This window comes from Tursiops truncatus, chromosome 7, assembly GCF_011762595.2.
Source record: "Tursiops truncatus isolate mTurTru1 chromosome 7, mTurTru1.mat.Y, whole genome shotgun sequence".
NCBI classification, from domain to species: domain Eukaryota; kingdom Metazoa; phylum Chordata; class Mammalia; order Artiodactyla; family Delphinidae; genus Tursiops; species Tursiops truncatus.
The window spans coordinates 18,706,555-18,733,703 of record NC_047040.1 but is presented as its reverse complement, the minus strand read 5'-3'; the positions used below and the strand labels follow the sequence as shown (position 1 = coordinate 18,733,703).

At 55.3% G+C, this 27,149-nt stretch overlaps 2 protein-coding genes across 2 annotated transcripts; both read right to left on the bottom strand.

Moving 5' to 3' along the window:
- Positions 1–8,525: 8,525 nt before the first annotated feature.
- On the bottom strand, positions 8,526–12,002 carry FEV (FEV transcription factor, ETS family member). Its single transcript, XM_019938878.2, has 3 exons — positions 11,951–12,002; positions 11,135–11,209; positions 8,526–9,151 (listed from the first exon to the last, which is right to left on the bottom strand). The coding sequence occupies exons 1-3, from the start codon at positions 12,000–12,002 to the stop codon at positions 8,559–8,561; spliced, it is 720 nt and encodes a 239-aa protein (XP_019794437.1). The 3' UTR covers positions 8,526–8,558.
- A 4,751-nt stretch (positions 12,003–16,753) lies between these two features.
- Positions 16,754–19,741, bottom strand: CRYBA2 (crystallin beta A2). The gene is made up of 4 exons (XM_033860384.2): positions 19,581–19,741; positions 18,679–18,820; positions 17,398–17,540; positions 16,754–16,901 (listed from the first exon to the last, which is right to left on the bottom strand). The coding sequence occupies exons 1-4, from the start codon at positions 19,739–19,741 to the stop codon at positions 16,754–16,756; spliced, it is 594 nt and encodes a 197-aa protein (XP_033716275.1).
- Between the last annotated feature and the right edge of the window lie 7,408 nt (positions 19,742–27,149).

Below are 27,149 nucleotides of genomic sequence, written 5' to 3'. Positions count from 1 at the left end.
GCTATATAGTAAGTCATCTCAAATCATTTTTTGGAAGTTGATAAAACTTTAATCAAAATAATTATTCAAATTGTCTGTTCTACGTGAAACACCAGCTGAGCCATGTGGCCTACAAGGTCCTGGGCATGTGCAATTTGGGGATAGAGGATAGGGTGGCTGAATGTCCCTCTGGGACTCCTTTGTCCCCCTGACATTTAAAGGCAGTGTGACATGATGTACAGAACAAAAGACTAGGAGTCAGAGGTTGGAGTCCCTACTCTACATTTACTAGCTGTTGCTGTAAGACAGTTATTCAACCTCTCTGAATTTCAGTTTTCTCATCTTTCAGATGGAAACAAGAATCTCAGATTTGTGGTGTCTTATCAAATGGCTATAATAAGAATGACAATATTATTTTTGTTGGGGTAGCTACCATTGCTATGGTAGTCAGACTATTAATAAATTTTGACAGAGGAATTAAGGGACCAAGACAAAGTCCAGAATGGAGCCCTGAGCTGCTCTGATCAGCTCTGCTGGCCCTTGAGGCGGTAGGGAGTCCTAGAGGTCTGGGCCTCCCATGAGCAATCTGTGACCTGGGTGACATGTGTTTACTCCTTGCTGCCAGGCCTCGGCCCTAGTGGGACCCACATGCCTCTTTCTGGGATGCCAGCCAGGGGACTTGCTTCAGCTGCTGGTGGTAGATACTTGTGCCAGCCTGGCCCAGCACAGCAGCATTCCTGAGTCTAGGCATTTGGGCCAGGAGACTAGGCTTCTCTTGGGACTCCCCACTCCAGGGATCCCCCTGCCCCAGCAGGGAAGAACAGCTGAACCTGCCTCCTCATCTCACCTGCTTTGTGATGAAGGGTGGAGAAAGGTGCATCTTGAGGGCACCTTAGGACACTAGGCATGAAGAATGTTCAAACTGTGAGGACATGGAATAGCAAGCACGACATTATGCCAAAGCCTGTACTGACATCCATGCTACGATATGTAGTGGAAATATGCTGAGACTTGCAGCAAATCTGGGCCCTGCTCTTTCCTCACGGTGGGACCTTCAGACTCTTTTCCCTCGTCTGTCATACAGGAATTAAAGAGGCTGTTGTATATGGTGAAATCACATATATGGATGTGCTTTGTAAACTGTAAAGCACAGTATACATATAAGGTGGTCCTGAATCTGGCCCTTAGGCACATGGTTACGGACATGGCCGATGGACAGATGTGTGTACGGGATGGACCCTAGAACCTGTCTCTCTGCCTCTGTGTGTCAAAGGTAGAAAACCAAGGGGAGAGAGTTGGAGAATTGGGAAGGTGATCACAGGAAAGGAGAATGAAGCCCAGAGGTTACCATCAGAGCCTGGGACTCTTCCCTACTTTCCCCACTCATCTCCCCGTCTAGTGTATCCCCAGATCTCTCCATGTTGCAGGATGATAAAGGATAGCCCTGCATGGAGCCTCCCTGACAACTTCTGCTGTGTTGCTAAGCAACTTGGTCTCCTCTTCCAGAAAAAGGAACCCAGGGTCTGGCCTTCCAGCCTTCCTCTGCTACTTCCTCCTCCCACAACCTCACAGAATCTCAAGGAAGGAGCTTCTCTGACTCATGGAAGGAGAAGTGGGATGCAGTGTTGGGGGATTAGACTGGGGGAGGTGGTTTGAGCTCCCAGGGCAGGTGTCTGTTCTGGGCTGGTCAGTGCTGGGGGGATGACATTTTTGGAGCAGTCCTCCAAGCTGGAATCTTCAGGCACATACTCTGCCCTTGCAGCAAACCAACAAGGTGGGTATAATCAGCGTTTCCATTTTATAGATGAGGCCACTGAGGCTCAGAGAAAGTAGCCTTCTCATTCCTACAGGGAGTAGTCAGAGGTTGGGTTTGAATCCATGTCCATCTGGGCTCCCTCTACTCCATCATGCATTCTGAGATAAATGCAAGGGTCACATTGGCTACAAGACTTCTAAAATGTATTTCTCACTCTGTTATTTGTCTGGAACCCAGGTGAGCACTGGAATTGGGAACCTAGCCTGGGGTTGGGCTGAGATTTGGGGAAATAGTCCTGCCACTTCCTGGGCTTCTCAGAATCTCAAAATCTGCTCATTCCTCCATGAGAGATGATCAAGGGAATAAGGGATGGGGAAGGGAGTGAAAACTGGGCTTCTGGGGTTGAATCACCTTGCTACCATTTAGCAGCACTGTGATTCCAACCAACTTATTTAATATTTTGTGCCTCAGTTTTCCTCATCTATAGAATGGGAATAATATTAGACCCAACTCCAAAAGGTTGTGAGGATTAAATGAATGTAAAGCTCTTTCAATAGTGCCTGACACACAAGTGTTCAATAAGTATTAGCCTTTGTTATTACTTCTAGGACACTTTAATGTATAAAGCTCTTTCACATCCTTAGTGGTTAAAAGAACTCACTGCCTCTGAAGTCAGACTGGGTTCAGACTCTGCTCTGCCCTTTCTCACCATGTGACTCTAGACTTAACCTCTCGGTGCCTCAGTTTTCTCATCATAAAATCAGGGAAATCATCATGTCTATATCGGAGGATTGTTGTAAGGATTAAATGTGATTTGAGTATTAGTTATGGTAATGTTTGTTGCTGTTAAAAGGAAACCTCCAAATTAAATGTAATAGTCCAATGCATGTGGATGAGTGATTTCTCTCTCTATGATGGATCCTTTCATAATGGAGCTCTGCCATCTCTAAGGAACTAGTCGTCCTCTAAATCCAGGTGGCAGAAAGGGAATAAGAGAGTATGGAGAAGGCACATCCATTTCCAAATGTTTTGGCCTAGGAGCAACACATACTATCATTTTCATTCATATTCTGTTGGCAAAAACAAGGCACATGGCTCCCACCAAGATGCAAGGAGGGCTGGAAAATTAGTCCCTGGCTGGGCAATCACTTCCCAATGACAACTCCACTACAGGAAGTGAGGAGCATGCAGCTTGGGGTGGGGAGGGGGGTTGAGCTAGCTGTGTCTGTCGTTTTGAGAAAAATTTTAGGATATTATTAAATGTGTCATAGAGTGTGAGAAGTGTGTTAAGCGCTATTGCTAATACTATTTTTATTTAATCCACATACTAACCATAGGAAGTAAGCATTACAATTATCCATATTTTAAAGGAGAAAATGAATTCTCTGAGTGGTGGGGCCATATTCCCAAAGTCACACGGCTGGTAACTAGCTGAGATCCTATCATTTTCAATTCAGTACGTTCTCCAGTTACCCCGTAAAGACATGGAGGATGCACGGAGTATAGGAGGCTGGCCCATGTGATGGTTGTGGCCACATAACCAGTCAAGAGGCTGGTTCTTGGTGAAGCTCACCAGGTGGGTGACTGGCTTAGAAAAGTGGATGTAGCCACTCAAGATCCTTCCCAGGACACGTGGAGGGCGTCTGATTGGGACTGGAGGGGAAGAGGCAGGTGCTTGCTTTGTTTGGGGTTGTTTTATTTGTTTGTCTAATAATAGAAAACACTGATATGTGTACAAAGGTACTTATATAATCATGTATTCTTTCAACCCTATGAGGTAGGTTCTGTTATTATCATTTCCATTTTACGGATGGAGTAATTGAGGCACAAAGAAGTAAGTAAATTGCTCGAGGTCACGCAGCTAGTAAGTAACAGAGCCAGCACTTGAACCTAGGATGTCCAGCCCCAGAGCCCTTGCACTTAACCATCATGCCTTTTGTTTACAAAGAAAGGAAAGGAGGAAATAGCAAAGAAGATCCAGTAGGAGAGAATTCTCAGAAATAGAAAAAGTTACAGTCAATGGGACATTGGGCCACTTGCCTCAAGACCCACCATCCCAGGAAAGAGGAGGGTCAGGGGAAAATCTTGCTGACCAAACTGATGTAGGAATTGCCACCAAAGTCAAGTTGTAGTCAGACCCTCAGCCACACCCTAGCGTACAGTGATCTACTCAAAGGTTGTAGGAGCACAGTTAGGAAAGTGAAGGCTTGCAAAAGACAGTGGGGCAACAGAACAGTCTGATTTTTTTTTTTAAATCAGACAGAGGCACTAACTAACTAAAGACATGCGTAAGACAGGTCATCAATGTGTCCATTATAACCTGTCATTTTCTGCTACGACTAGACAATTAGATGGAGTATGTCTGCGATGGGTAGGCTGCAGGTCACATCCACATGAAGAAGCTTTCCAGGAAGGCCCAGTGAGAGGGGATCTGGTGTGATGGGTGAGGACTTGAGCTCTGGGGTCACAGGCTGAACCAGTCACTTAACTTCTCCAAGCCTCAGTTTCCTCATCTGAAAGTGGAGGTAACCATCCCCACCTGGCAAGGTGTGGCCAAGTCAAAGGAGAGACCACAGGTAAAGCATTAGCATAGGGCAGAGCCTGGCGCAGAGTCAGGTTCAATGAATGGTAGGGCACATTTTTATTATCAGCAGGTCTACTTGATGTGAACTATAAAAAGAGGTTGAGGACCAAGTTAAGTGCATTTCAAAGACACATTGAAGGGAAAATGAAGGCCGAAAAAGCAGAAGGCTCTGAGAAAAGCACATCACAGTGAGATCTAATGCATTTTGATGTCTGTCTATGGTCACATGGGCTTATGTATGAGAAAATGCCTTGTAAGCCTCGGTGCCCTAGGTGATGTCATTTCTCTGTGGCTGTGCAGGTCTAGGGCAGTGTGTGGGCATGGATGTCCTCACACAGCATACTAGCTGGACTTCTGATTCCATCTGCAAATGACGGCAAGTGGAGCTTGGTCACAAGGAGCACACGTTACTGGAGGACACACGGGTCTGTGTAATCCCGGGAGGGCGGGGGAGTGGTCCTACAAACACAGTGACCAAGGCCACTTGGGACGGTGGAGAAACCACTCCGAGCACTGGGAAAAGGACTGGTGAGGAATCAGAGGCACAGGTCCTAGAACAAGCCCTGAGACTTTGGCCAAGTTTTTTAACATCTTGGGCTTTGGTTTACTCATCCTCCAAGTGGATAAAGCAATCCCTGCCCTATCTTCCTCCATGACCCTGGAGGGGATCAATAAAACAATGGATGTGAAAGTGTTCTGTAAACTCTGTCGTGCAAGCACGTGGCAAGGGGTGGGGAAGTGAGCCATATTTTCACCAATGACATGAGTGAAGAGATAGAGAAAAGGCTCAGACCTTCAGGGAATGAGAGAGGGGCTGGACCCTGGATTGGGAGAGAGAAGCAATGGTGGGATCAATATCTTGGGGAGCCAAGGACCAAGAGGTTAAGGGTCAATGAGGACAGGCCTGGATCACAGGAAGCTGAGTGTGGTAAGAGTGTGGCTTCATCAGGGTTTGGGTGGAGTAGAGTCAACCCAAGACCACAGTGAATGGAATCCCAGAATTATCTGAAGGTTAACTAGCAAGTCAGTTGACAATCTGGGACCAGAACTCGGGTTTTCCAATGCCCAGCTTCCCAAATTGGCTCTTCGTGCAGGGAAGAACAGAGGGGCAAGGTGAGCTTTAAGGATGTGATATCACAGGTAAGAAGACCCCCTAATCTAACAAGACCTCCCCCAGCTTCCCAACGAAGGGAAGCTAAATCCCTCCTTTACCAACTCACTCACTGGACTTCAAGAGTCTCAAGGTTGAAGTCACCTAGTACACCTCCCCTCTCAACCTCCAAGGAAGGGTCTGCTGAACACTCCAGTGACAAAGCACTCCTCATCATGGTCCATAGCAGAAGGTTCTCCGTTAGATCAGGCTGACATATATGTCTCACTGTAGTTTTCTACCGTGTGTCCCAGTACACGCATCCAGGTGCTCTGCCACAGGACATCTCTTTGAATAACTGAGGACAGCTCCCATGCCTCTTTCCCCACTATGATTTTCCAGACCACATCTCCCATGGCTGGTTTTCCAGCGTCGTTCCTCCTCACTTCCTGGGTCCACTATTCTGTCTGTTTGGTCTCCTCCTGAAAGTGTTATCTAACACTGTGTACAATATGCTGGGGGCACAATCATTATAGCAAGTGGATCATTTCCTGCATCCTAGAGTGCCATAGCTGCATCAATGTGTCCTTAGATCACAATGGTTTTTTCTGCATTTACCATACAGGCTCCCGTGTAACATTGTGTTAACTAAGACACCACTAATTTACACATAGGCTCTACAGAGCACCACCCTTCCATGTCTCACACTCTAGCCTTTAGAGATCTAAGTACAGGACCTCACACTTCTTGCCAGGAAATTTCACCTTTTTACATTCAACCCACAATTCTTAGCAGCCCAGATCTTTCTGGAACCTGGTTCTGTCTCCCCAGTGCATTCTTTCTCCCTCCCAACTTCTGCCCCCTGCAAAGAGGCCCTTTGCCTCTCCCTCTAAGTCCCTGAGGCCCTCACCAGGCTGGATTCCTCCCCTGGCCATCTGCTCCTTGGAATACATGATCCCACACCTTCTTACCCCATGAAGTCTAGAGAGCATAACAACGGCATGGACCATGCTGATACCAGAATGTTAAGGGACTAAAGCAGGGTACCATTCAATTCCAAAGGGCACAGAGAAAAAAGGAGATTAAGACAAAGCGTTATAAATAGTGGCCTTTGTGTAATGAGACTGTAGGTGACTTTTCCCCATGTTTCATTACATGCTTAATTCAACTAATATTTCATGGAGCCTTTATTGTGTATTTTCCAAATTTTCTATGCTGAGTGTGTTATTTGGAAAACCAGAAAAAAATAAAGTGAAGATGAAATGAAAAGAAGTAAAGACTCTTTCCCTAGGTGGACCTCGATCATTTCATTCCCTTTGGGAAGGGGCATTCAGACTCTCCCTGCACTTAGTTCTCCTGCCTTCCCCCTGCATTTTCCCTTCTGGCCCATGGGGCACAGGGAAATCTCAACTGCCTTGTGGGAACCCAGGCACTCTCCCACCAACTAGCGAGGAACCTTTGGTCCAGGAAGAGATATGGCTCCTGGGAAAGAAACACTAGGACCATGGAGAAGGGGGAGCAATGAGCTTACGTTGGTGTGCAGCTCAGAGTTCTGGCTATCACTTCAAGTACCTCCCCCGTGTTGTTTCCGCCTAAAGGAACGCGTTCAAGGCAGTTTTCCTGCCAACAGGTTTTGTAAAAGGCACGGAGAAAGCATAAGAGCCGTGGCCCCCGGTGGGCACAGTATTCAAAGGGCCTCAGGTGGTGAGGAAAATGGCCCTGCCAGGAGGATGACCCACTTCCCAGACTTCTCGAGGTCGGACCTGGGGTGCAGGGCTAGGGTTCCCCCTTTTCGCCCTCCTCTCTGAAAGCCAAGTTTGGCCTGAAGTGTCGGGTTCTCAGTTTAGCTGCAAAACCTGGCTCTGCCTTACCCTCCTGAGACCAGCAGAGGGCGCGCGCCGCCCGCGAGAAGGAGGTTGCAGCCGCAAGCCCGGAGGGGAGCGGCAGGCGCAGAAGGGGAGATTCCCTCCTCCTGAAAACGAGGAGGCAGATCCAGAGAAAAGATAGTGCTGGAGATAGGGGGACCGGGGAGGGGAGCGTTTGTGAGTGGAAGTGAGAGAGAAAGTCTGAGTGAAGGTAGGATGGGGAGGAGAGGAGAGGTGGGGAAGGGGATGAAATGGAGGGACTGAGGAAAGATTGAGATGGTGTGAAGATGAGACAAGGTGGGGTGGAGGTTGGGAGGAGGTGAGGAACTTGCGTAAGGATGGGTGAGATGGGGGAAGGTGGCATGCCGCTGCGCGTTGGGAGGGAAGTTGGGATGGGGTAGGGGGAAGGGCCAAGTGGAAGGCCGGATGAGGCAGGCTGGGCTCGACTGCCAGGTAGGAGGGGCGCTGCAGCAGGAGCCCATGCATTAGAGGCTCCGCGCTCCCCTCCAGTAGCACCGAAGCCTGCCTGCCCTCATTCTCTCGAGCTTTTCCTTGGCAGGCCTTTCTGCTCAGGCCTGAGCTGGGAGTCTCACGACCTTTTCCACAACCACACCCACCCCCAACCCCAGTCAAGGTTTTGGTGCAGCTAAGAATAGAGAGAAGAGGCAGTGGGGAGCTTGGGAGCTTTAATAGGTCTGGAAGGTAATAGAAACACAAGGCAGTCCTGTGGGAAGTTGGGGGCGGGAGGAAGGGGGCCCGGAAGCTACCTAGAAGTGTCAAGGGAGACGCGGCCCTTACCAAGCCCGCTGAGGTGCCAGGGGAGGAGAAGGTGGACTCTGCTGGGCCTCGGTCATACTGGAATCGGGGCAGCTCCGTGGGGGACAAAAAAAAGAGAGAGAGAGAGAGAGAGAAAATTTGGAATAAGAGAGGGATCATAATGGAGGGGCTTCCAGAAGCCAGAGGGAAGTACAGATGGAGGGGAGGAAAAATCAGGGGAGGCCCGAGAACCCCTTTCAGGGATCTGAGGTCTAGAAGAAGGTTAGAGGAAATGCAGGCACAGTCACCCTCCCTCGGGGGTTGCGGGATGAGGCGGGGGGCAAATCTGGTGTTAAAGGAAGATTGAGGCGACTACAGGCCCCTTCCCCCGGGGGGGTGCAGCGGGCGGAGTAAAATCTGAGGTTGAAGGAACGGCGGCGGAGGCGCCGGCCCCTCTCCGGGATGTGGATGGGATTGAGCGAGGCTCTGGGCGTCTGGGAGAGGCCACGGGGCATCTGGCCGCCCCGTCTAGTGGTAATGGCCCCCCAGGTGCGAGGCGGCGGCCACCGCGCCGAAGGGCCCGGACGGGGGCTGCAACCCGGGGCTGGGGTAGAGCGCGGCGGTGGCGGCGGCGGCGGCGGCGGCGGGGCCCGGACCCGGCCAGTAGGAGAAGCCGGCGGGCGCGACGCCGGCCGAGGCGGCCATGAGGTTGAGTTTGGAGAGGCCGGGGAAGGGCAGTGGGGCCAGGCTGGGCTGCAGCTTGTAGAGTGCGCCTTCCTGGGCGGCGGCGGCCGCGGCGGCGGCGGCGGCGGCGGCGGCGTGAGCGTGCGCGGGGGGCGGCTGGCAGGCCTGCGCCAGGCCCTGGAAGTCGAAGCGGTAGGCGTAGCGCTTGCCGTGCACCTTGCTCATGATGTTCTTGTCATAGTAGTAGCGCAGCGCGCGGCTCAGCTTGTCGTAGTTCATGTTGGGCTTGCTCTTGCGCTCGCCCCAGCGCCGCGCCACCTCGTCTGGGTCCGTGAGCTTGAACTCGCCGTGGCCACCCTCCCACGCGATGCAGCCGGCGTTCGCGCGGTCAGCCAGCAGCTCTAGCAGAAACTGCCACAGCTGGATCTGGCCGCTGCCTGTGGGGAAGCGGGGCAGTCAGCCACCGGCGGGATGAGGGAGGCTAGCGGCGGGGGAAGAGGTGAGGTGGGAGACGACCTCCCTCCCCGCCGAGTCGGAGGTGGGGACCGATATCAGGGAGGAAAAGGGCACGTCCAGCTGTGTAACTGGGCACAGCTGGGGCGGCTGGCCAGGGAGGCGCTGATCAGCAAAGCCGTCCCTAGCCAGTACCGCGCTTTTGCACAATGGAAACGAGTCTCCCACTAAGGAGGACGCAACCCCGCGGGCGCACAGCTTTATGAGAACTGGGGTGAGAAAGGGAAGCGTCACCTCCTCTGTATAGAGGTAGAGGCGCTCCAACGCACAGGGCTCTCGGAGGTGAGCAAAGGCGGGATATCAGCCCTTCGGCTTAGTGCTCTTACTCGGTGCAGAGCCTGCACAACCGCACAGGGTAGCCTACATAGGTGGTTAGACTGCCACATCCCAGCCGGACCACGTCCAGAGATCCAGAGGGAAGAAGCAGGCCTGCAGCAGGATCACCCCAGCCACCGGACAAGGCATACAGTTGGACCCCCTGCCCGAGGTGGAGACGAGGTGGTGGCTGGCTTCCTCGAGGTACCACATCAGACAAGAATGGGCACAGTGGCTCCCTAAGCGTGAGAGGAACGGCAGCCTCTGAAGTCTCCCCACCCTTGCCAGCGTCTGGTGCTGGGGCTACTCCGGTTCGGCCTCTTTTTTCGAAACAGGCGGGATTCCCAGGGTACCAAGGTGTCGTAGTTCCCTGGGGGCGTGATGCGCCGCTCTGAGAAGAGGAGAGGAGACCGGGAAGCCTCTCTGCTTGGCTCCCTGCCTCCTCCCATCTTTGGCTAATCTCCAGACTCTTCTGCCCCGTCTGGATTTGGGGGGGTGCTAAAAACGGCCAGGAGGCTTTCCTGGGTAAGTGGGTAGTGAGAGAGAACTCCTGCTTCTCTGTCTTGGAGCCTCAATCAGACAGTTGGAGAAAAATCTTGATAGCATTACCCGCCCTCCCCCCCACACACACTCTTTCAGAATAAAGGATTTTCCTCGAAACTGTCTGTTTTAAATTGAGCCTGCTGAAACTCTTCTTTTTTCAACAACTCGCTCAGGACCCAGATGCTGCCCTCCAACATCATTTTGATCCAAGTCCCTCCACGCCAGCCCGGTGAGGAGCTGCCTGGCTCCAGGTCAGGACTGTTGAATTTTAGGGTCAGAAGCAAGGGAAGATTTGGGTTAAAATGTGCATCTGGTACTGAGGGGCGTAGAGGCTTGGAAGCTCATTCCTGTTGGGTGTTGTGTTCCCTTTTGGATAAAGCAGTTGCCAACCTTGTTTTTCTGGTTATGGTAACTTGGTGAGATCTAGGGTACCGACTGAGTGGGGACCTGTGGGGAGGCTTGGCCTGGAAGGCTGGCCAGGTTCGGCTGCCAACATGGCAAAACCGAGGATAATTTAGCCACCGGCAGAGACTGGGTGGCCAACCTGGGAATCAACTGCAACGGCCCAGAGGGCTTGGCTCACAGAGCCTGGCATGGGCCAGTGGGGCAGGTGGATGCTGGCCCTGGTGCTAATGGTGAGTCGGCCTGGAGTGGCCAGGGAATAATTCTCCGGGTCACCTTGCTGGGCGGTGCCGATGCCTTGGGCTCCCGCTGCCAGTAGGGAAATGACACCAAGCACCTCAGCCCCAGCCCCACAGCAGGAAAAACATTCCCAGCTGAAAGGGGGTGGGGCAGGATCTTCATCTGCCCTGGCCATCGAGTTCAACCCTGGGTCTCAGAAGGTGCAGGAGCCAAAGGCCAAATGAATGTTCCCCCCACCCCGAGCCTCCCCACAACCATGCCCCGACCCTCTGCTTCCCAAAGCCCAGCATCGCGTATCTCTCCCACCCTCTGTTCAGGCGGCAGTGGCGCCTGTCCGTATGCGGTGGGTACCCCGGACCCGATCCACTGTCTTCGCCTCCGCCCGTCCACCCCGTTGGCCAGCTCACCTTTTTGTACCGCGGGGCTCAGCGGCCCCCACCCCGGGCTCTTTCCTTCCTTGAAGAGACCGTCTCCGACGGGATCTGTGGCAGCAGGAGAAAACAATCAGGCGGATCGAGGCGGAGGTTGCCGACTTGCCCGAAAGGGCCCCAGGCCAAGGCTCAAGGGGGAACAGGGGGGTGCCTTGGCTCCCCGGCGCGAGGCTGGGGGCCCGATCCGTCCGGCTCCTCCTCCCGGAGCCTGGCCCGGGCGCGCGCCGCGCGGAGCCCCTCCATAACGCCCAAGTCAGGAAACGCGTCCAGGAAAAAGGAAATCCGCTTTCTGAACGGGCCGGCGGGAGCCTTATAAAGCCGAGCGGGGTTTGCGCCAGCGAGCCGGAGCGCGCAGAGCCCACCGGAGAGGAGAGGGCGCCTGGAAAGCTGGGCTGGTGGGAACGCTCGGAGCACGGAGGTGAGGGGCCACGAGGGTGCACAGAGACTCCCGGCTGACCACAACCTCCCAACACTGCATGCGCACTGAGTCCCCTGCCACACTGTAGACCTCTGCTCCCCCTGCCAGGCTCTTTCAGCCGCTGAGCTGGCGCTCTTGGCTTCCCAGGCTCCCAGTCGGCTCACTTCAGGTCCTCTAAATCTCACACTAAAACCCCAAAGCGCTCCATCTGCCTTTAAGGTCTCCCAGCGCCCTAGACTGCTCAGTTCTCCCAGAGATCCGATTCTCTGGACCGCGCCCCCTTCCCTTGGACCGCAGTATCCTCTTTCCAAGCCCCAGCCCAGACTTCCCGCCCCGGGTCCTGGTGCCTCCAGCCCCCGGCTGGTCCCTGGTACCTGGCAGGTACATGTTGATCAGCAGGGGTTGGGAGGCGCCGCTCTGTCTCATCGCCGCCAGGGCCTGGGCGGTGGGAGGTGGGGGTGGGGGTGGGAGAGGGGGATCGCGTCAGGCTTTGCGCTCCGGGGCACCGATCCCCGCCCGAGGCGACAGCGGGTGACAGGGAGAAGGCGCTGGGTCCAGCAAGGCCTGGCGGGAGGGGGCTGCCCGGGTGTGGCGGGGGATGGAGGGGTCCTGGAGCGATGCTCCCAGCTACCAGGCTGCTCGGAACCCTCCGGGCCCCCGCGCGGGCAGGGGCCGCAATTTCCGTTTTAATTAAAGAGCTGCAGCCTCGGCCCCCCGGACCCCGCCCCCGCCCCTCTTATCGCCCCATCGCAATAAAGTCTCCGACTTGCCGCGCGGCAGCCAAGCGCACCCGGCAGCCCCCCGCACCTCGCAACCCGGGAGACGCGCGGGGGATGGGCCTGGGCCTCGCGCTCTGGCAGGGGTCAGGAGCCCATTTCTTTTCCGCCTCCCTGACTCTGAGCAAACAGGATTGGGGCGGGGTACCCCAATCCTTGGTACCTCCGGGGCCACAAGGGGGTAGGGGGCTCCCTCCTTCTCACCCATCCCCCCCCACCTCACCGCTCCACTCGCCTCCCCTCTCCCCACCCCACCCCCACCCGGGTTCCCGTCTCCAGGCTGCGTTATCTGCATCTTCACTTTTAAATTTCCGCTTCCCTCCCTCTCTCCTGTCGCTGCGCTCCGGGTCGGCAGCCGTTGCTCCCTTTATCTACCCCGCTTCCTCCATCCCCGCTACTCCTCCCTCCTCTCCTCTCCCCCTCTCTGCTCTTCCCTGGAGACCCGATCTCCTTCCCTGTCTCCCTCTTGTTTTCCCCGGTTTCCTGCCTTTCCGGGGCTCCCAGGCCTCCGGGCCAGCGCTGGGGCGTCTCCCGCACAACTTTTAGTGGCTTGTCCTTCCTCCCCCTTTCTAGGTCTCTCCTTCTTCTTCCATGTAGTCCCTCCTCCCATCTCCCTTCTGTCTCCTCTCTACCTCTCCATCCCATCTCTCTCTTTCCCTTCCTTTTCTCATTCGTTTGTTCTCACTAATTTGTGGCAAATGGGTGACTCGTGATCCCCCTTCCATCCCCCCCAACCATTTCTCTTCTATCTTTCCCCATCCCTTGTCATCCCAGCTTACCATCTACCCTCACAACTATTCCCATCCTGATTATCCCAGAACTAGGCTGCAGTTGGCACCTTGCTCTAGCAGGAGTAGAGGAGTTAAAACAGGTGCACCGTACAAGGTCCCCCAACCCAGAGGGAGTGGAAGTAAATACACTCCGAGAAAGGGGCGAAGGGGGGTATTAGCAAAGCTGATGTGGTTCCCAGGTGGCCTGGAGTCTCTGGGTACCTGTGGGGCTTCCTGGCTCTGGAGGGGCACACTAAGGAGGGATGCTGCCTGAAGATGGGTCTCTGAGACAGGAGCCCACCTGCAGCCATGCAGCACCCGGTGACTCTGGTCAGAATCGATAATCTCAAGGCCTTTCTCTCCCACTGCTTGACTTCAGGAGGTGAGGAGGCCTGGGACTTCAGGGCACTTGGATGGAAGTGGGCAGGTTTTCTGCAGGATCCCTGGTCCTGGGTTGCCTGACTGAGGATGGCTGGGAAGTCCAGCTGGGGGAGGGGTTTCTGTGGGGCCTCTTGCATTCTTCACTTGCTGTTAACTCCTGGGGTGTTCCTCCTTGCTGGTGGAGGGTACAAAAATCAGAAGGAACCAAGGAGGAGCGTGGGAGGTGAGTTTAGGGGAAAATGGGGGGGGGGTAATCCCAGGACCCTAGAGGATCCTAAAGGGACAGGGGTGGAGGCTTCAGGATGTGCAGGTGGAACCTGGTGGGGGAAAGATGAGAGGTTGGGATGCTCCCTAGGAACAAAACTCAGGGCTTTGAGGGAGCAGAGGGTCTTGAGTGTCCGGCCGAGGTCTCACTCTCTCTCCTTCATGCTTTCTTGTCACTTCCCCAGATAGAAAATGAGGAACAGGAGGCCAGAGTTGCAAGAATGGGGAGGCAGCAAGTTTCACCCACTAATGCTCTGAGTGGAAGGCAGAGGCAGAAGGGAGAGGCGCTTAGAGTGGGCATCTATCCGGACATCCCAGCTCCGAGCTGATGAAGGATCAACAGCTCAGGCTCGGCCCCCACCCCCACCTCACTGAGGACTCAGGGACTGAGGGGTAGGTGGGCTCTGCGAAGAGTTTGTGAGGGAGTGAGGGGCATACCGTACTGCACCGGGGTCTCGGCTGCACCAATGGAAAGGATATGACCTCCTCCGTCCCCTTTGGCCTTTGGCTGAGTGCAGCCAATGAGCAAATCCAGGCAGCTTCCCTGCCATCATCCTCGCACCTGGCTGGGTGTGAGCCCCACCGTGTTCTGCAGACCATCAGCCTGCCCAGCATAGAGGGACGGTAGGAAGGTGAGAACACTCGGGCCCAGCCTGGCCTCTGCGCACCCCCTCCTTATTTGCTAATGTGGGGAGCAGAGTTGGACCCGTGGGTCTAAGAAAACCTAGAAGGCCATGCTGGCAAAGGCTGCAACAAATATTAGCTCCCCCAACTCCTTCACTGTACAGGTGGGGACACCTGTAGAGACAGGGCGTACCCTGGCAGGGTCACACTGCCACTTCCTGAAAGCATCTTGCTGGGTGGTCCTAGTAACCATGGACCTTCCTGGAGGGAAGGCAGCTCAGCTTATGGTAGATACCAGATCTCCCTTTGCCCACTGCCTGCCCCCAATACAGGCAGTGCAGAGATGGGCTGCTGGGCTCTGAGACCAGTTTGGGTCTGGGCTCAACTCCAGATCCCCCATTTCCTAGTTGCGTGGCTTTTGGGGAAGTTACATAACCTCTGTACCTTAGTCTATTCATCTGTAAAATGGGGATTATAGTACCAACCATACAGAATTATTAGGCTTATATAACACATGCTGAGTGCTCAGGCAAAGCTGCATATATTTAGCTGTTGTTACTATTACCATGCCCACAAGGGGACAGTTAGGAGCCTGTGACTACAGAGGAACCCCAGGCTCCTCTGGAGCCCACAAAGGTTTGGGGCTCTGCTGAGGCCTGAGGCTTTTGGCCACAGCTCAGGTCAGCCTCCAGTTAACAGCCTGGATTTGGGGTCTGGAGCCCTGTGTTCAGGTCCTGGCTTTGTCACCAATTAAGTGGATGACCTCATCAAGGCTTCTCCCTCTCAGAGGAGCTGCAGTTTCTTCATTGGTGAAATGGATGAAGAATGGAAGCTATTAGGAGGATCAAATGTGACAGGGGCGATGGACTTCAGAACCCATCTAGGTATGAAGCAGAATTCATACCCCACCTAGAACTCTGTCCTTGGTCCCCTGACCCAACCCTGAGATCCATGGGGAGAGGCAGGGAAGGGATGTCCTATAGTAAGTGCCCTAGTTCTTTTCTGAACCACAAGCATTTTCAGGCAGTTCTCCTTGAATCCTCACAACAACCCTGTGAGAGAGACAAGGCAGGACTCAATAGCCCCAGTTTATAGGTGAGGGAATTGAGGCTGGGGGATGCTATGTGACTGAGTCCCGGGTGTTCTGACCTCTGGTCCAGGACTCTTCCCAAGGGAGCAGATGCCTGACTGTGCACAGCTGGGCCCCTGGGAAATGCCCAGGTCCAAATCTGACTTTTCTCCAACATCGCTTTGACTCCCCTGGGCTGGGGCAATGATCTGGGCCACCCCTCCCCATGGATTGGTCCACCAGGGGCTTGAAAACTCAAGCATCCCTGAGAGACAGGATGAAGGGCCTCCCAAGGACCTTGAAGGCCCTGCCTATGTGGGTGAGATTATCATAAACTGAGCCAAAGAGGGAGCTGGAAAGAAGCCACATTGGTGCCATGGACTCTGATGGCTGCTGCCACATTCAACCCCACCATGGCTGTGGGCTTCTACCACCTGCCCCAGAACCCAGGCTCGCTGTGGTCAGTGGCTCAGGGGTGGCCTCTGCAGCTCACTAGTCCTCTGAAGAGTGGGGAGGAAGAGGAAGAATGAAGAGGGAGTTTTTGAGACAGCTGAGAGGCAAGGTATGCAAATGCTTTGTACAATAAATGCTGGAGCTCAATACCACAAGGGATTGTTATGCAAAGGGCCTAGGGCTTTGCTCAGAGAGAGCACATCTCCTCTAGGAGGCGGTGGGACCTCCCAGCAATTACCCCTCTCACACCCTTGCTCCTCTATAAGGCGGAGATTCTACAAAGCTGGGAAATGGGTGCAAGCTTCCCTTAGGCTGGGTAGGGAGCCAGGGTGAAGATAGAGGCTCGAAAAGGTAGTGGTGGGGGTCAGAGAGGAGCCCAGCAGGGCTGCTGCACAGAGCTAAGGAGGTCCTGCCCCGAATGCTGGAGCCTGGCCCAGGGGGTGTGTGAAGGTTGAAATTCAGCTATGAGCCCTGCCGTGGAGCTATGTGCGCCCAAACCAGAGGATGGCAAAGGAACGATCTGGGCTAGCGGTACACCTGGTCCAAGCTGATAGGCCTTTGCCAAGGAGAGGTGTGGGGCTGGTTGCATTTAACAGGATCCCCTGGATTCTTACCAGCATTTTCATCTCAGACCCATCAGCCACATACATCCTAAGCCAGTGTATGCACCATAGTCAAGGGTCCTGGAGCCAGAGCGGAGGGGAGGGTCGGCAGAGAAGGACCCTCAGAAGCATAAGGATGGAGATTACAAAGCAAGACACCAAAAAGGAGGCAAGAGGGGCAGGCAGGTTCAGGAGCCTTTATTGAGGGTCCTCATGGGAGGCGCCGGGGCTGTGGAGCCTAGTGCTGGACTCTCCGAATGGACTGCAGCTGTCCAGTGTGGGCCTGCGTGCCGAATTCACTGTAGTTACGGAACTCCCCGCTGTGGCGGTCCTGCTCCAATACATACTGGTAGCCCCGGTAGCCTGGGTACTGGTAGGCCACCCACCTAGGCCAGTGAAGGCACAGGGGTGGTAAGTAAGCTCTGCCCGCCCCCCCCCATGTCCTCCACGTCTGGTCCTCCTTTCTCTGCTCCGATCCCCAGCTCCAAAACTATGGCTTCTGTTTTCCCTACATGAATCTCTCCCTGCCCTGTCCACTGCTCCAGGTCTTCCTAACACCTTCTTCATCTTGTCTCCTATTCCCACCCTCCATTGCCCCCTCACCCATGTTTTCAATCCCTTCCTCTACCCCACGTTGCCCCCCTGACTCATTCTCCTATTACCTGCCCCATCCCTCCCAGTCTGTCTCCATCATCTCACTTCCCCTTGCCTCTCAGTCTCCCATGACCTCACTCCCCCGTCCCCTAGCCCTCAATGTCTCTCTTTACTGTGTCTCTTAGCACCCCCGTCACTTTTCCCCACCCTCCTTCCTGGTCCCCACCCTCCTCCCTGGTCCCCACCCTCCTCCCTGCTCTTCCTCCCTGTTCCAATCCCAGGACTCACGCTCCAGAGCTGACTTTGAGGGAACCCACATCCTTGCTGGCCCAGCCCATGGAAGGCAGGGATGGGTAGTCATCATTGAGTTCAAACTTGCAGCCCTGGAAGTTTTCTCCCTCAAAAAGTGTCACACGGCTGTCACTGTGGTTCTGAGGCACAAGAAAGTAGGGGTGGACAGGTCAGGCCCTCCAAAGAGGATACATTCTCAGCCCGACTCCCCCAACACTCTGCCCAGCATAAGCTGTAAAGACACAGGGTCCATAAACACACCCAGAGTTCACGCCATCAGCTCCATATCAGTCTGGGAAGCTGGGATGCTCAGAGGTCCCCAGCCTGGTCCCTTCTATGGCTTTGGATTGAAGTGGTGAGACTGAGGGGGGCTGTTCCCAGAGACACTTCCACATCAGGGGTAGAGAGCATCTTTTGACATGGACATGTTTTGCAGGAGGAAAATCAGAGGTCCTGAGGGAAATCTGGTCCACTAAGCAAGACAGTTTCCCTAAGGAAGCATTGACTACCAATCCCCTGCCCAGCACCCTGGGCATAGCCTCTCATAGGTTAGGACCCAGAGAAGGGTGGAGAGAAAAGTCGGAATGTACAGGCCGGGGCATCAGTGTTTGTTGAGTCTGGGCTCCCATTGTCCCAGGGCCTTCCCCCTGCAGGGCTCCTTGGCCTCCTGGGATGGAGAAACTGGGCTGAGTCAGCACCTGCTTTCTGTCCTCCACCACACAGCCCCAGGCCTCACCAGTAGGGTAGATAAATCGGCAGGAATGGGAAGTGAGATCCTCCCCTCCAGTGTATTTGATTCATTACCAACCCCTTCCCCCCAAACACACACACACAGACTAACCCCTTCTCAGCCTTGATCCCTGATTGAGTTCTATTCTCATGTTAACCTTTGTGACCAGGGTCAAATCACTTTGCCCTCTGAGCCCCATTTCCACACCTATGTATGAGGTTAAGAGCAGTCACCCCACCTCACAGTGCTGTGTGACAACAGAAGCACTCGCTGACATGTGCGGACCTGTGGACGACTGGGTGTGAGGACGGGGCTCAAGACTGCACGGTCTCGGGGCTGTCCGTGGTGCTGATTTCCGATGTTTGGCTTAGGCCCACGTTCCAAAATTTCTGAGACCTCTCTGGTTCTGGGAAGTAATGCCACTCCTACCCATCTAGGAGTTGTGTTTACACCCCCCGTACAGTGAGTGGACAGTCTTTCCAGGTACTGTGGTGGGGCCTGGAGCTAGGAGCTAGGACGCAGAGGAGGAGGGGGAGGGCTGTGCTCACCGCGCAGAGCACGGGCCGGAAGGACAGCAGCTGGTCGCTGTGGTGGCCGCCACTGCCGCTCCAGGCACTCCAGCGAGGATAGTCACCTTTCTCCAGAATGAACTGCTGTCCCTGGAAGTCGGGGTACTCGAAGGCCACCCAACTGGGGAAAGATAATGGAAGCTGCGAGGCATCTGCCCCAGCCTCATTCATTCCTCCCCCTCCCCCTTGCTTTTACAGAACCGATCTTTGTCTCCACCCAAGGCCTTTCCCTTAACACACCCATCACAAGGCAACCCAGCCCCTCTAGAGGCTAAAGACCCTAAGCCGGCTCCTATCTGGGGTTTGAGGGGTCCAGGCTTCCAGCTCAGGGCCCCCAGGCTGGAAGGAATTTTCCAGTCTACGAAGATCACCCGACCAAGCACTCCTACCGCAAGGATTTTGGCCCCTGCAAAGGTAGGTGTAGGAACCCCCCTAACCTGCAGTAGCAAACTGCAATAGCTCAGGGGCCTCAGCTTTCTTGAGGGCCCCAGTCTCTAGGAGACCGGGGTGGGGCGGGCGGAAGGGATTTGGCTTCTTTTGCTAAACGAAGCTTAGAGCCATCTAACTTTGGAAGGGACGGAATTACACTGGGAACCTCTTCAGAGTTCAGCCTGGCCCCACGGAGTCCCGCAAAGGGTCGCTTCGCGCCTTTATCCCTTTAGCTCACACGAGGATACAATCTTTCTCATGATTTGTTTTGGGGCAGGTGGGGAGTTTTGAGGAAGCCTAGATATGTTCCACGTGGCTGGGTCTCTCCCAGCCAGGGCTTACATACAGTCTGGGGAATGGAGGACTGCGAGCCGAGGACCCCGTCTCGCCGCTTGCGCCAGGGGAGCCTGGCGCCCCCCAACCCAGCCCAACCGCGCCGGGGCATCACTCACGCGCCATTTTCCACCTTGACCGAGCGCACCCGGCGCAGGCCTACGCGCTCGCCGATGTTGGTGCAGTCGCTCAGCAGCCGGCTGCGGCGGCCCTGGAAGTCCTCCTCATCCCAAAGCGTGAGGCTGGCGGGCGCTGGGCCCTGCGCGGGGGCGCTGCTCATGCCGCTGCAGACAGGGACGGGACCAAGCGCTCAGCGTCTCGAGAGCCCACTCCCCGCCCAGGCCCGCCCAACCCCGCCCAACCCCTCCCAGCCCCGATGGGAGGTGAAGGACCGCGGGCTGGACCCTGGCCGCTAGCGGCTTTTCCCCATCTCGCCCTCCCCGGCCCGAAGAGACCGCGCCCCAGCACCGAGTATTCACCGGGTGGGTGAGCGCGGTACTGACGGAAGCGGAGAGGCTGCGCGCGAGCTGGGCGGGCGTGCGGGGCTTTATACCAGGCCTCGCCCGCTCTCCGCACCCTCTCCCGCTGCGGTGGGGGGGAGCTGAGTCAGCGGGCAAGCTGCGGTCAGCTCTGGTGTCCCCGGGGCAGCCGCGGCCTCTCCCGCAACCGCTGACCTGGCCGCAGCCCTCAGGGATTACAATAGAAAGTGCTGAGACACATGTCCGGCGCTCGCCACAGCCGAGGCTGACTCCGCTTTTTCTTTTTGGGGGGCCTGAGTCAGGCCGAGACCTTCAGGGATAGAGGTACCAGGCCACCCGGTGGCCACCCCGCTAAAACCGCGCTTTCCTGGCTCGAGATGTGGAAGTTCTTCCCAGCGTCTAAACTCCTTTTCTTTAGAGGTCGAGGCCTCTCTTTGGGGCGACGCTAGGGAGGAAGTAGACAAGGCTCCCCATAAGAGACTTTCCTCACGACCCTCAGCCCTCTTTTCCCTGGAGGGTGGGCCATCGCGGCCCGTTTCTTCGCAAGATCGAGTCCCCGGACCCGGTGCTGAGCTCCCGAAGTTTTCTTGCGCGGAGGTGCTGAGAAGAGGCGATGACCAGGACTCGCCGCAAGGCGGCGCTGAGTGCAGGAAACGTAAAACGCCCAAGGGAAGGCACGGATTTGCAAAGCGTTCAGGGAGTGGCTGGCTACCGAACCGCTCAACCTCAGCGCGGCCGGGACCGTGGCGCTCCCAGCCACCCGACAGAGCTCCCAGTTTTGGGGCCTCCGGCCACGACGTCAGCCTGAGATCTAGCAGCTGATTATTGAGCGCCTAGTTCGGGCCAGACCCTCTACTCAGAGCTATTACGTGCGTGATCTCAGCTAATTGTAGCACCGACCAGTTGAGGCAGGCGGTGTTATTGCCTTGCATTTCACAGATGATCCTGCGGCCCAGAAGGGTACCGGAAGGCAGTCGGGGAGGTGTCACAGCTGAGAAGCGGCCCAGTTGAGGTGTGATGGGTTTCTGTTTTGACTATAAGGCTTACTTAGGCTCTTACCCGCAATCCCACTGCCTTGTACGGTGGGGAGGGGGGAAGGTTGGGTGTAGGGAGGGAGAAATTTAGGCGGAAAGGCTTGGGGCCCCAGGGAAGTTCTAAGGAGGAAATTTCCTCACAACTTGCAACAGAATTTCCTAACCCTCATGGCTGTCAAGGAGACACAAAGGCTCCTGGCAGAATTGTGAGTGTTCCTTAATGGAGGGGGTATTCCAGCAGAAGCGGAGGGGTGAGTAAGAAGGAAACTAATATTTTGTTGTTCCCATGAACCAAGTGCTTCTCTTTTAGACTCAACAGTCCAAAGTGGTAAGTTTCGGTGAACAGATGTGGAAATTGAGGCTTGGGAGGTACAGGGCCTTTTCCAAGTCCACATGGCTAGCTAGTGTCAGAGCAAGATTGAAATTTAGACCTTTTGACTCCAAAGCCAGTGCTCTTGCCACCCAACCTCCTGTGACTAAAAGGGCTTACAGGCCAGATGCAGCTGCCCCGAATCCGGAGGTCTAGTTACGCTGGCTTCTATGCTTTCTCCCAACTGCCAAGCTCACTCCAGCCTCAGAGCCTTTGCATTTGTTGCTCCTGTTACCTGGAGCGTCTTAGTCTCAAGATCTTGGCATGCTGGCTCCTTTTTCTACCACCTGGATGATGCTGTTCCTGGTATTTACTGTCCATCACATCACCCTATTTTCTTTATAGCATTTATTACTCTGTAAAGGTGTCTTTTTCATCTTTTGTGTATGGCTGTACTGAGTGTTTCCTTTTGTACTAGACTGTAAGCTCCATTTAAAGGGGCAGGGGCTGTGTCAGTCTCGTTTTCAGTTGTTATCCTCCAACCTAGCACAGTGCTGGACACATAGTAGGTGCTCAATAAAACTTCTCGAATGAGTGAGTGAACAGGGTGGTCAGGTTGGGCCAAATGTCCATGGGGGAAGGCGTGTAGAGGAAATTCTCCAGTGAGAGTGGGGGGTGACGCTTTGCCCATCCCACCGACCTCCCCACCCCTGAACAGGCACTGGGGGAAATTAGAGTCTCCCTTGAGTCTCACTTTTCACTGGTGAGTAATTTCTGTCAAGGATCACAACGTGTGTGAAGGTGAATGCCAAAAGCACAAGGCCCTATAAAATAGAGAGTAAAGCCCAGTTTGGAGGTTTTAAGTCAGAGCAGGGACAGCCACAACCAGGTTTGACTGCAGATGTGGTCAGAGCCATGCGCAGTCCCCTGACTCCCTGTGCTAGAGGGGGTCTGGACAAATAGGGTATAATTTTCCCCAAACCCCAAAAGGGGAAATACAAGCTATAGAGGGAGGCAAGAAACAGTCCTGGGCTGTTCGTGACCCGCAGTTTGTCTCGGTTTCACAAGTTAGGGCTATCGCAGCGGTGAGAAGTGAGGGACCGAATCTCTTCCCTTCCTTCTCTCTTCCTCCCCCATCTCTATCCAGCAATTCTGGATTCGGCCACCAGGGGGGGCGCGGGGGCCGCTCTGGGTAGAACGCCGGAGCGGTGGGGACGGGGGGCGGGGAAAGGAAGGGGGAGTTGATCTGAGGCTGAGGTCGGGAGGGGCGCCCGTGGCGAGTGTGTCAGGCTGTGCGTCTGCGCTGGTCAGTGACGCGGTCACCCAGTCTAGTCCCGAGGGTGCGGGGGTGGCTGTCAGAGGGTGGACGCTGTGTTTTCGGAAGCTAGTGCTGGGAGGGCAGTTTCCGTGTTGGTGGGACCACCGTATTCCACAGGAGGAGTGTGTGTGTGTGTGTGTGTGTGTGTGTGTGTGTGTGTGTGTGTGTGTGTGTGTGTGTGTGTGTGTGTGTGAATTAGAACAGCCATCGCTCCTCTCCTAGTCCTATATTCTGATCTTGGCTCTGCACTAAGTAGCTGTGTGGCACTAGCTAACTTCTCCCCTCCTCTGACTCAGTTCCCTCATCGGGAAAATGGTGTGTAGGTCCCACTGCCAACACAGGATAGTCCATGGCTTTCAGTTCTACCTGTCTTCACCAGCTCTCTCAGAAATGGGCACACCCACCGACACTGCCAATAGCCAGTTACCCAGATCTCTAGACTCTCTCAGGCTCCCCACATCCCTCCAGACCCCTCCCTGGCCCTGGGCCTCATAATCATCAAGAAAGGGAAGAATGAGCCCCTGGGGGGAAGGGGCTGTCAGGCAGCCCTTACAGGTGTGCTAGAATGGGGCTCCGGGATCCCTGTGCCTTTTCTCTACTATGGACCCCCTTCTGGCCTCCTTTCTCTACCAGGCTGGTCCACCTCCAGCCCCCCTTCCGTCCCCCAGCAGCTGGTCCTGTTTGTTTTCCCAGATCAGTTGTGCTCAGAGCTTCCTGAAGGATGGATGCACAGGTGGCTTTGTTTGCCGGCTCAGCACCCTCACCCCTTCCTTCTCCACATCCACAGCCTCAGCCTCCGGGCATGGGGAAGGGGGAGGAGTTAGACAAAAAAACAAGTGTCCCCAGGTCTACACATCCAAGAGACCTCACTCAAGATCTCGTAGGGAATCTCATTACCCGAAGAGAACTCCCCACCCCCACCCTGTCCAGTGCTTCATCTCATATAGGGACCTTTGGTCGCACTTAAGAATCCTCAGGACCCACCCCCCCATGATTCTGCCGAAGCACCCATCCCGTAAGGCGCACTGAGATCCCACAGAGAAGCCCTCAGACTCGGTCCTGTGTTCTCAGTGAGGCCCTGTATCCCACTCAGATCTCCATCCCATATGGGGAAATGTAGATCTGACAAAGAAACCCTTAAACCCAATCCTGGACTCTCATCCAGGTCTCTGTCGCAGGTAGAATCCCCAGAGAAGTGACGTCTCCCTCGTATAGGACCCCATCCCTCGAGCAGCCCGACTTCACAGTACTGATGGGCAGCTTAGAGGGTCCGGGTGGCCAAAGTCTTCTCCTCAAGCCGGCCTGCTCCCACCCCTTTCCCTCATTTCACTGGGAAATCAGCCAGGGCTTTGGTGACTGAAGATGCAAATTCTGTGAATGTGGTGCCTTCCCCCACCCTGTACCATCACCAGCCCCTCCTTTGCAGCCCTGCTCCTCCACTCCCCACCCCCACCCCAGCTCCTGGGAGCCAGGAACAGCAGTGAGTACCTTCCCTGGGGCTGTGAGGTCTGGTCTCCTGGGAGACAGAGATAACGCGGGTGAGAGACTAGCTCAGCTCAGGCTGGGTCCGACAGCTGGGCCTGAAAGAGGTGGGTCCTGACGGGGTGAGAGCCCCACCCACACAGACTCATTGTCGTGTCCCTCTATCAACAGAGCCCCTCTTCTCTGCCCCTCAGTGGGGATGGAGAACTGGCCCCCATCCAGGGAGATGGGAGGCAGCTTTCACCACCACCCACTCACCCAGGCACAAAGCCAGGGCTTGCACAGGGCGGCAGGGAGAGGGCACACACGTGCGCAGGTTCACATGGGCGGAAGCTACATGCATCACATGTGAACAGTCTCCTTCTAGGATTCAGTAGACACCTCAGTGGTCAAACTCATTTATGGGCAGACATTTGTTCACTCACTTATTCCTTAAATATTTAATAAAATGTACTATGTGCCAGGCACCGTGGTGGGTGCCTTGTGTACTTTCATGAGCATACAACCCACTCCACGGTTGCCTAGAGAAGATCATCTCAGTCACCCACTCAAGACCATACAGACACTGAAGGGTTAAGAGTGTGGGCTCTGGAGTCACACTGCTGCCTGGGTTCAAATCCAAGCTCCACTGCTTATAAATTGGATGAACTTGTACTCCACTACTCAGATTTTCCCCCTGAAAAATGGGAATGATAGTTTTTTGTTTTTTGTTTTTTTTGCGGTACGCGGGCCTCTCACTGTTGTGGCCTCTCCCGTTGCGGAGCACAGGCTCCGGACGCGCAAGCTCAGCGGCCATGGCTCACGGGCCCAGCTGCTCCGCGGCATGTGGGATCTTCCCAGACCGGGGCACGAACCCGCGTCCCCTGCATCGGCAGGCGGACTCTCAACCACTGCGCCACCAGGGAAGCCCGGAATGATAGTTTTTAAAACTGTTGTAAAGATTTAAATGCCTGTAAAACCCAGAACTAGCCTGCAGTAGGCATCAAATAAATGTTCGCTGTTACAGCTGTGGTTATAACTGGCTTTGCTGCCTAGTTCTTCCTATCCCCCCTGGGCTGGGTTGTAGGGAGGAGTCGGGTAGCAGGCATAGCGGCATCCCCTGTCCCGAGAAGCCAGCCTAGCGCTCAGGATGGGGAGCCTTCCTGCTTCACTCCATTAGAGCCGCTTTACTGATGAGCTCAGTTGGGGAGGGTCGGGGGGTATCTCAATTTCCTTTGTTTTTGTTCAAATCTCTGCTGTCTGGGTGGAACCGGAGACCTGACTTCCGGTCCTGGTGCTTTTCCTGGCTCCATATGTGGCCTTGGGCAGGTCATTCCCCATCTTGGGGCCACAGTTTTGTACCTGAAAACTAAGCTAATTGCTGATCCTGGAAGGGCCTCCCAACCCTGACTCCTGTGATCCTGTGATGCCTCGGGAAGGGAAGGCTCCCTTCCCTCCCCACCGAGCCTCTGCCTGCACCCCGACTCCCCACTCCCCACTTTTCTCACACACACCTGGCCTAGCCCGAATGAGGGGGTGAGTTGCCACTGTCGTCATGGGGACTAATCTCCGAGAAGGTCAGTGAGGCTCTGCTTCTGCCTCGGCTGGATTGGGGATTAGCGCCTGTGTGCAAGCCCTCCCGTCCCCCCGGTGCCTCCACTCCCAGGTCTCCACACTGTTACATAGACCCTGGGCCGCCTCCACACCCAGAAGTTCCACGGCTGGGCCAGAATCAGCAGGTGGGTAGTGGGGCCAGGGCAGCTGCCACAGCTGTCTGTCCAGCTGTGGCCAAGAGAGAAAGTGGGAGAGATCAAGTCAGATCCATGCCCCTCACTACTCACATGGCCTGAGCTGTGTCCCTCTTCACCTTCTGCCCTTTAATGGGGAGAGATGGGTCTCCCAAGATAGGGGTATCACCTCTACTTCCAGCCCTGGCTCACGTTTGCAGGTCACATAGGAGCCATCTCTTTCTCCTTTGTTGTGGGTAATTTCCCCATCCCGACGTGGGGTGGGATGGAGGCTGTTTTCACATAGCCTCCCCCTTCCCCCTCACATGCTGTCTCTTCCATCCCTGGTTACCCTGACCTCTGACCCAGCATCTTCAAATCCCATCTCTCTGGAGTGTACATCCCTAGTTATCTCACACTGCCTCCGTGTATCTCTGGTCTCTCTCTAGCTCTCACTTTCACAATCTGGGGTTGGGGGGGGCGGTGTCTGCAGCCTCTCTGGACCCTGAAATCTTCCACACCCTCTGGGCTGCACCCTCTGTCTGTCCCTCTGTGCTTCTGCTGGGATTCTCCACCCTCTTGCTCATCCTTCTCCCCTCTCCATTTCTCATGGGCAGGCCCCTGGTCCCCCTATGGCCAGCCACACTCCAACTGCTCTTTCCCTTTTTCCGCTTCCTCCATTACCTGTCCCCTCCCCCGCTCAGGGTGCTGACAGGGATGACAGGAAGCAGGCTCCAGCTTCGAGCAGGAAGGGGGAGGGGGTGGGGGCCTGCCTCGAACACCAGCTGCTGAGCACCCCCCTCCCCAAGCCCTGCACCTGCAGGGCTGCCTGGCGCCTGGTGACTCCGCCCCTGGCCAGGCAGGGGAGGATGGACCTGGAGGAGAGGCCAGATCCTCGGCCACGTCCAGGAAATGCGGGTCTAGGGGATGGGGGGGCGGTGGAGGTCTGGGGAAATTGCCGACCCCCGCAGCGGGGGAAGAGGCAGTGGCTCTCTGTCACAAGGGCAGACCCCAGCCCACTGGTGGCCTCATTCTTCTCACCCCCGCCCCCAGGACTGCTGTGTGTGTGTGTGTGTGTTGGGCGGTGGTCATTCCAAGGGGAGACCTTTTTGTTGTGCAGCCCCAGAATCTGGAATCCTAGCCAGAAGGGGAGTGCTCTAGCCACCTTCCATGTTTGGGGGAGGGGAGAGGAAGCCCTCAAAGACACAGGGAGGATGTACCAGCACCAGGGCCAGGCGAATCAATCAGTGCCAGGCTGGGAGGCCAGGAGAGGGGCTGCACACACCCAGCCTGGGACCCATGGACTTCCCCTCGCCCTCGCGGCCCAGGCTGCTGCATGGAGATCCAGCCTGCAGTCCA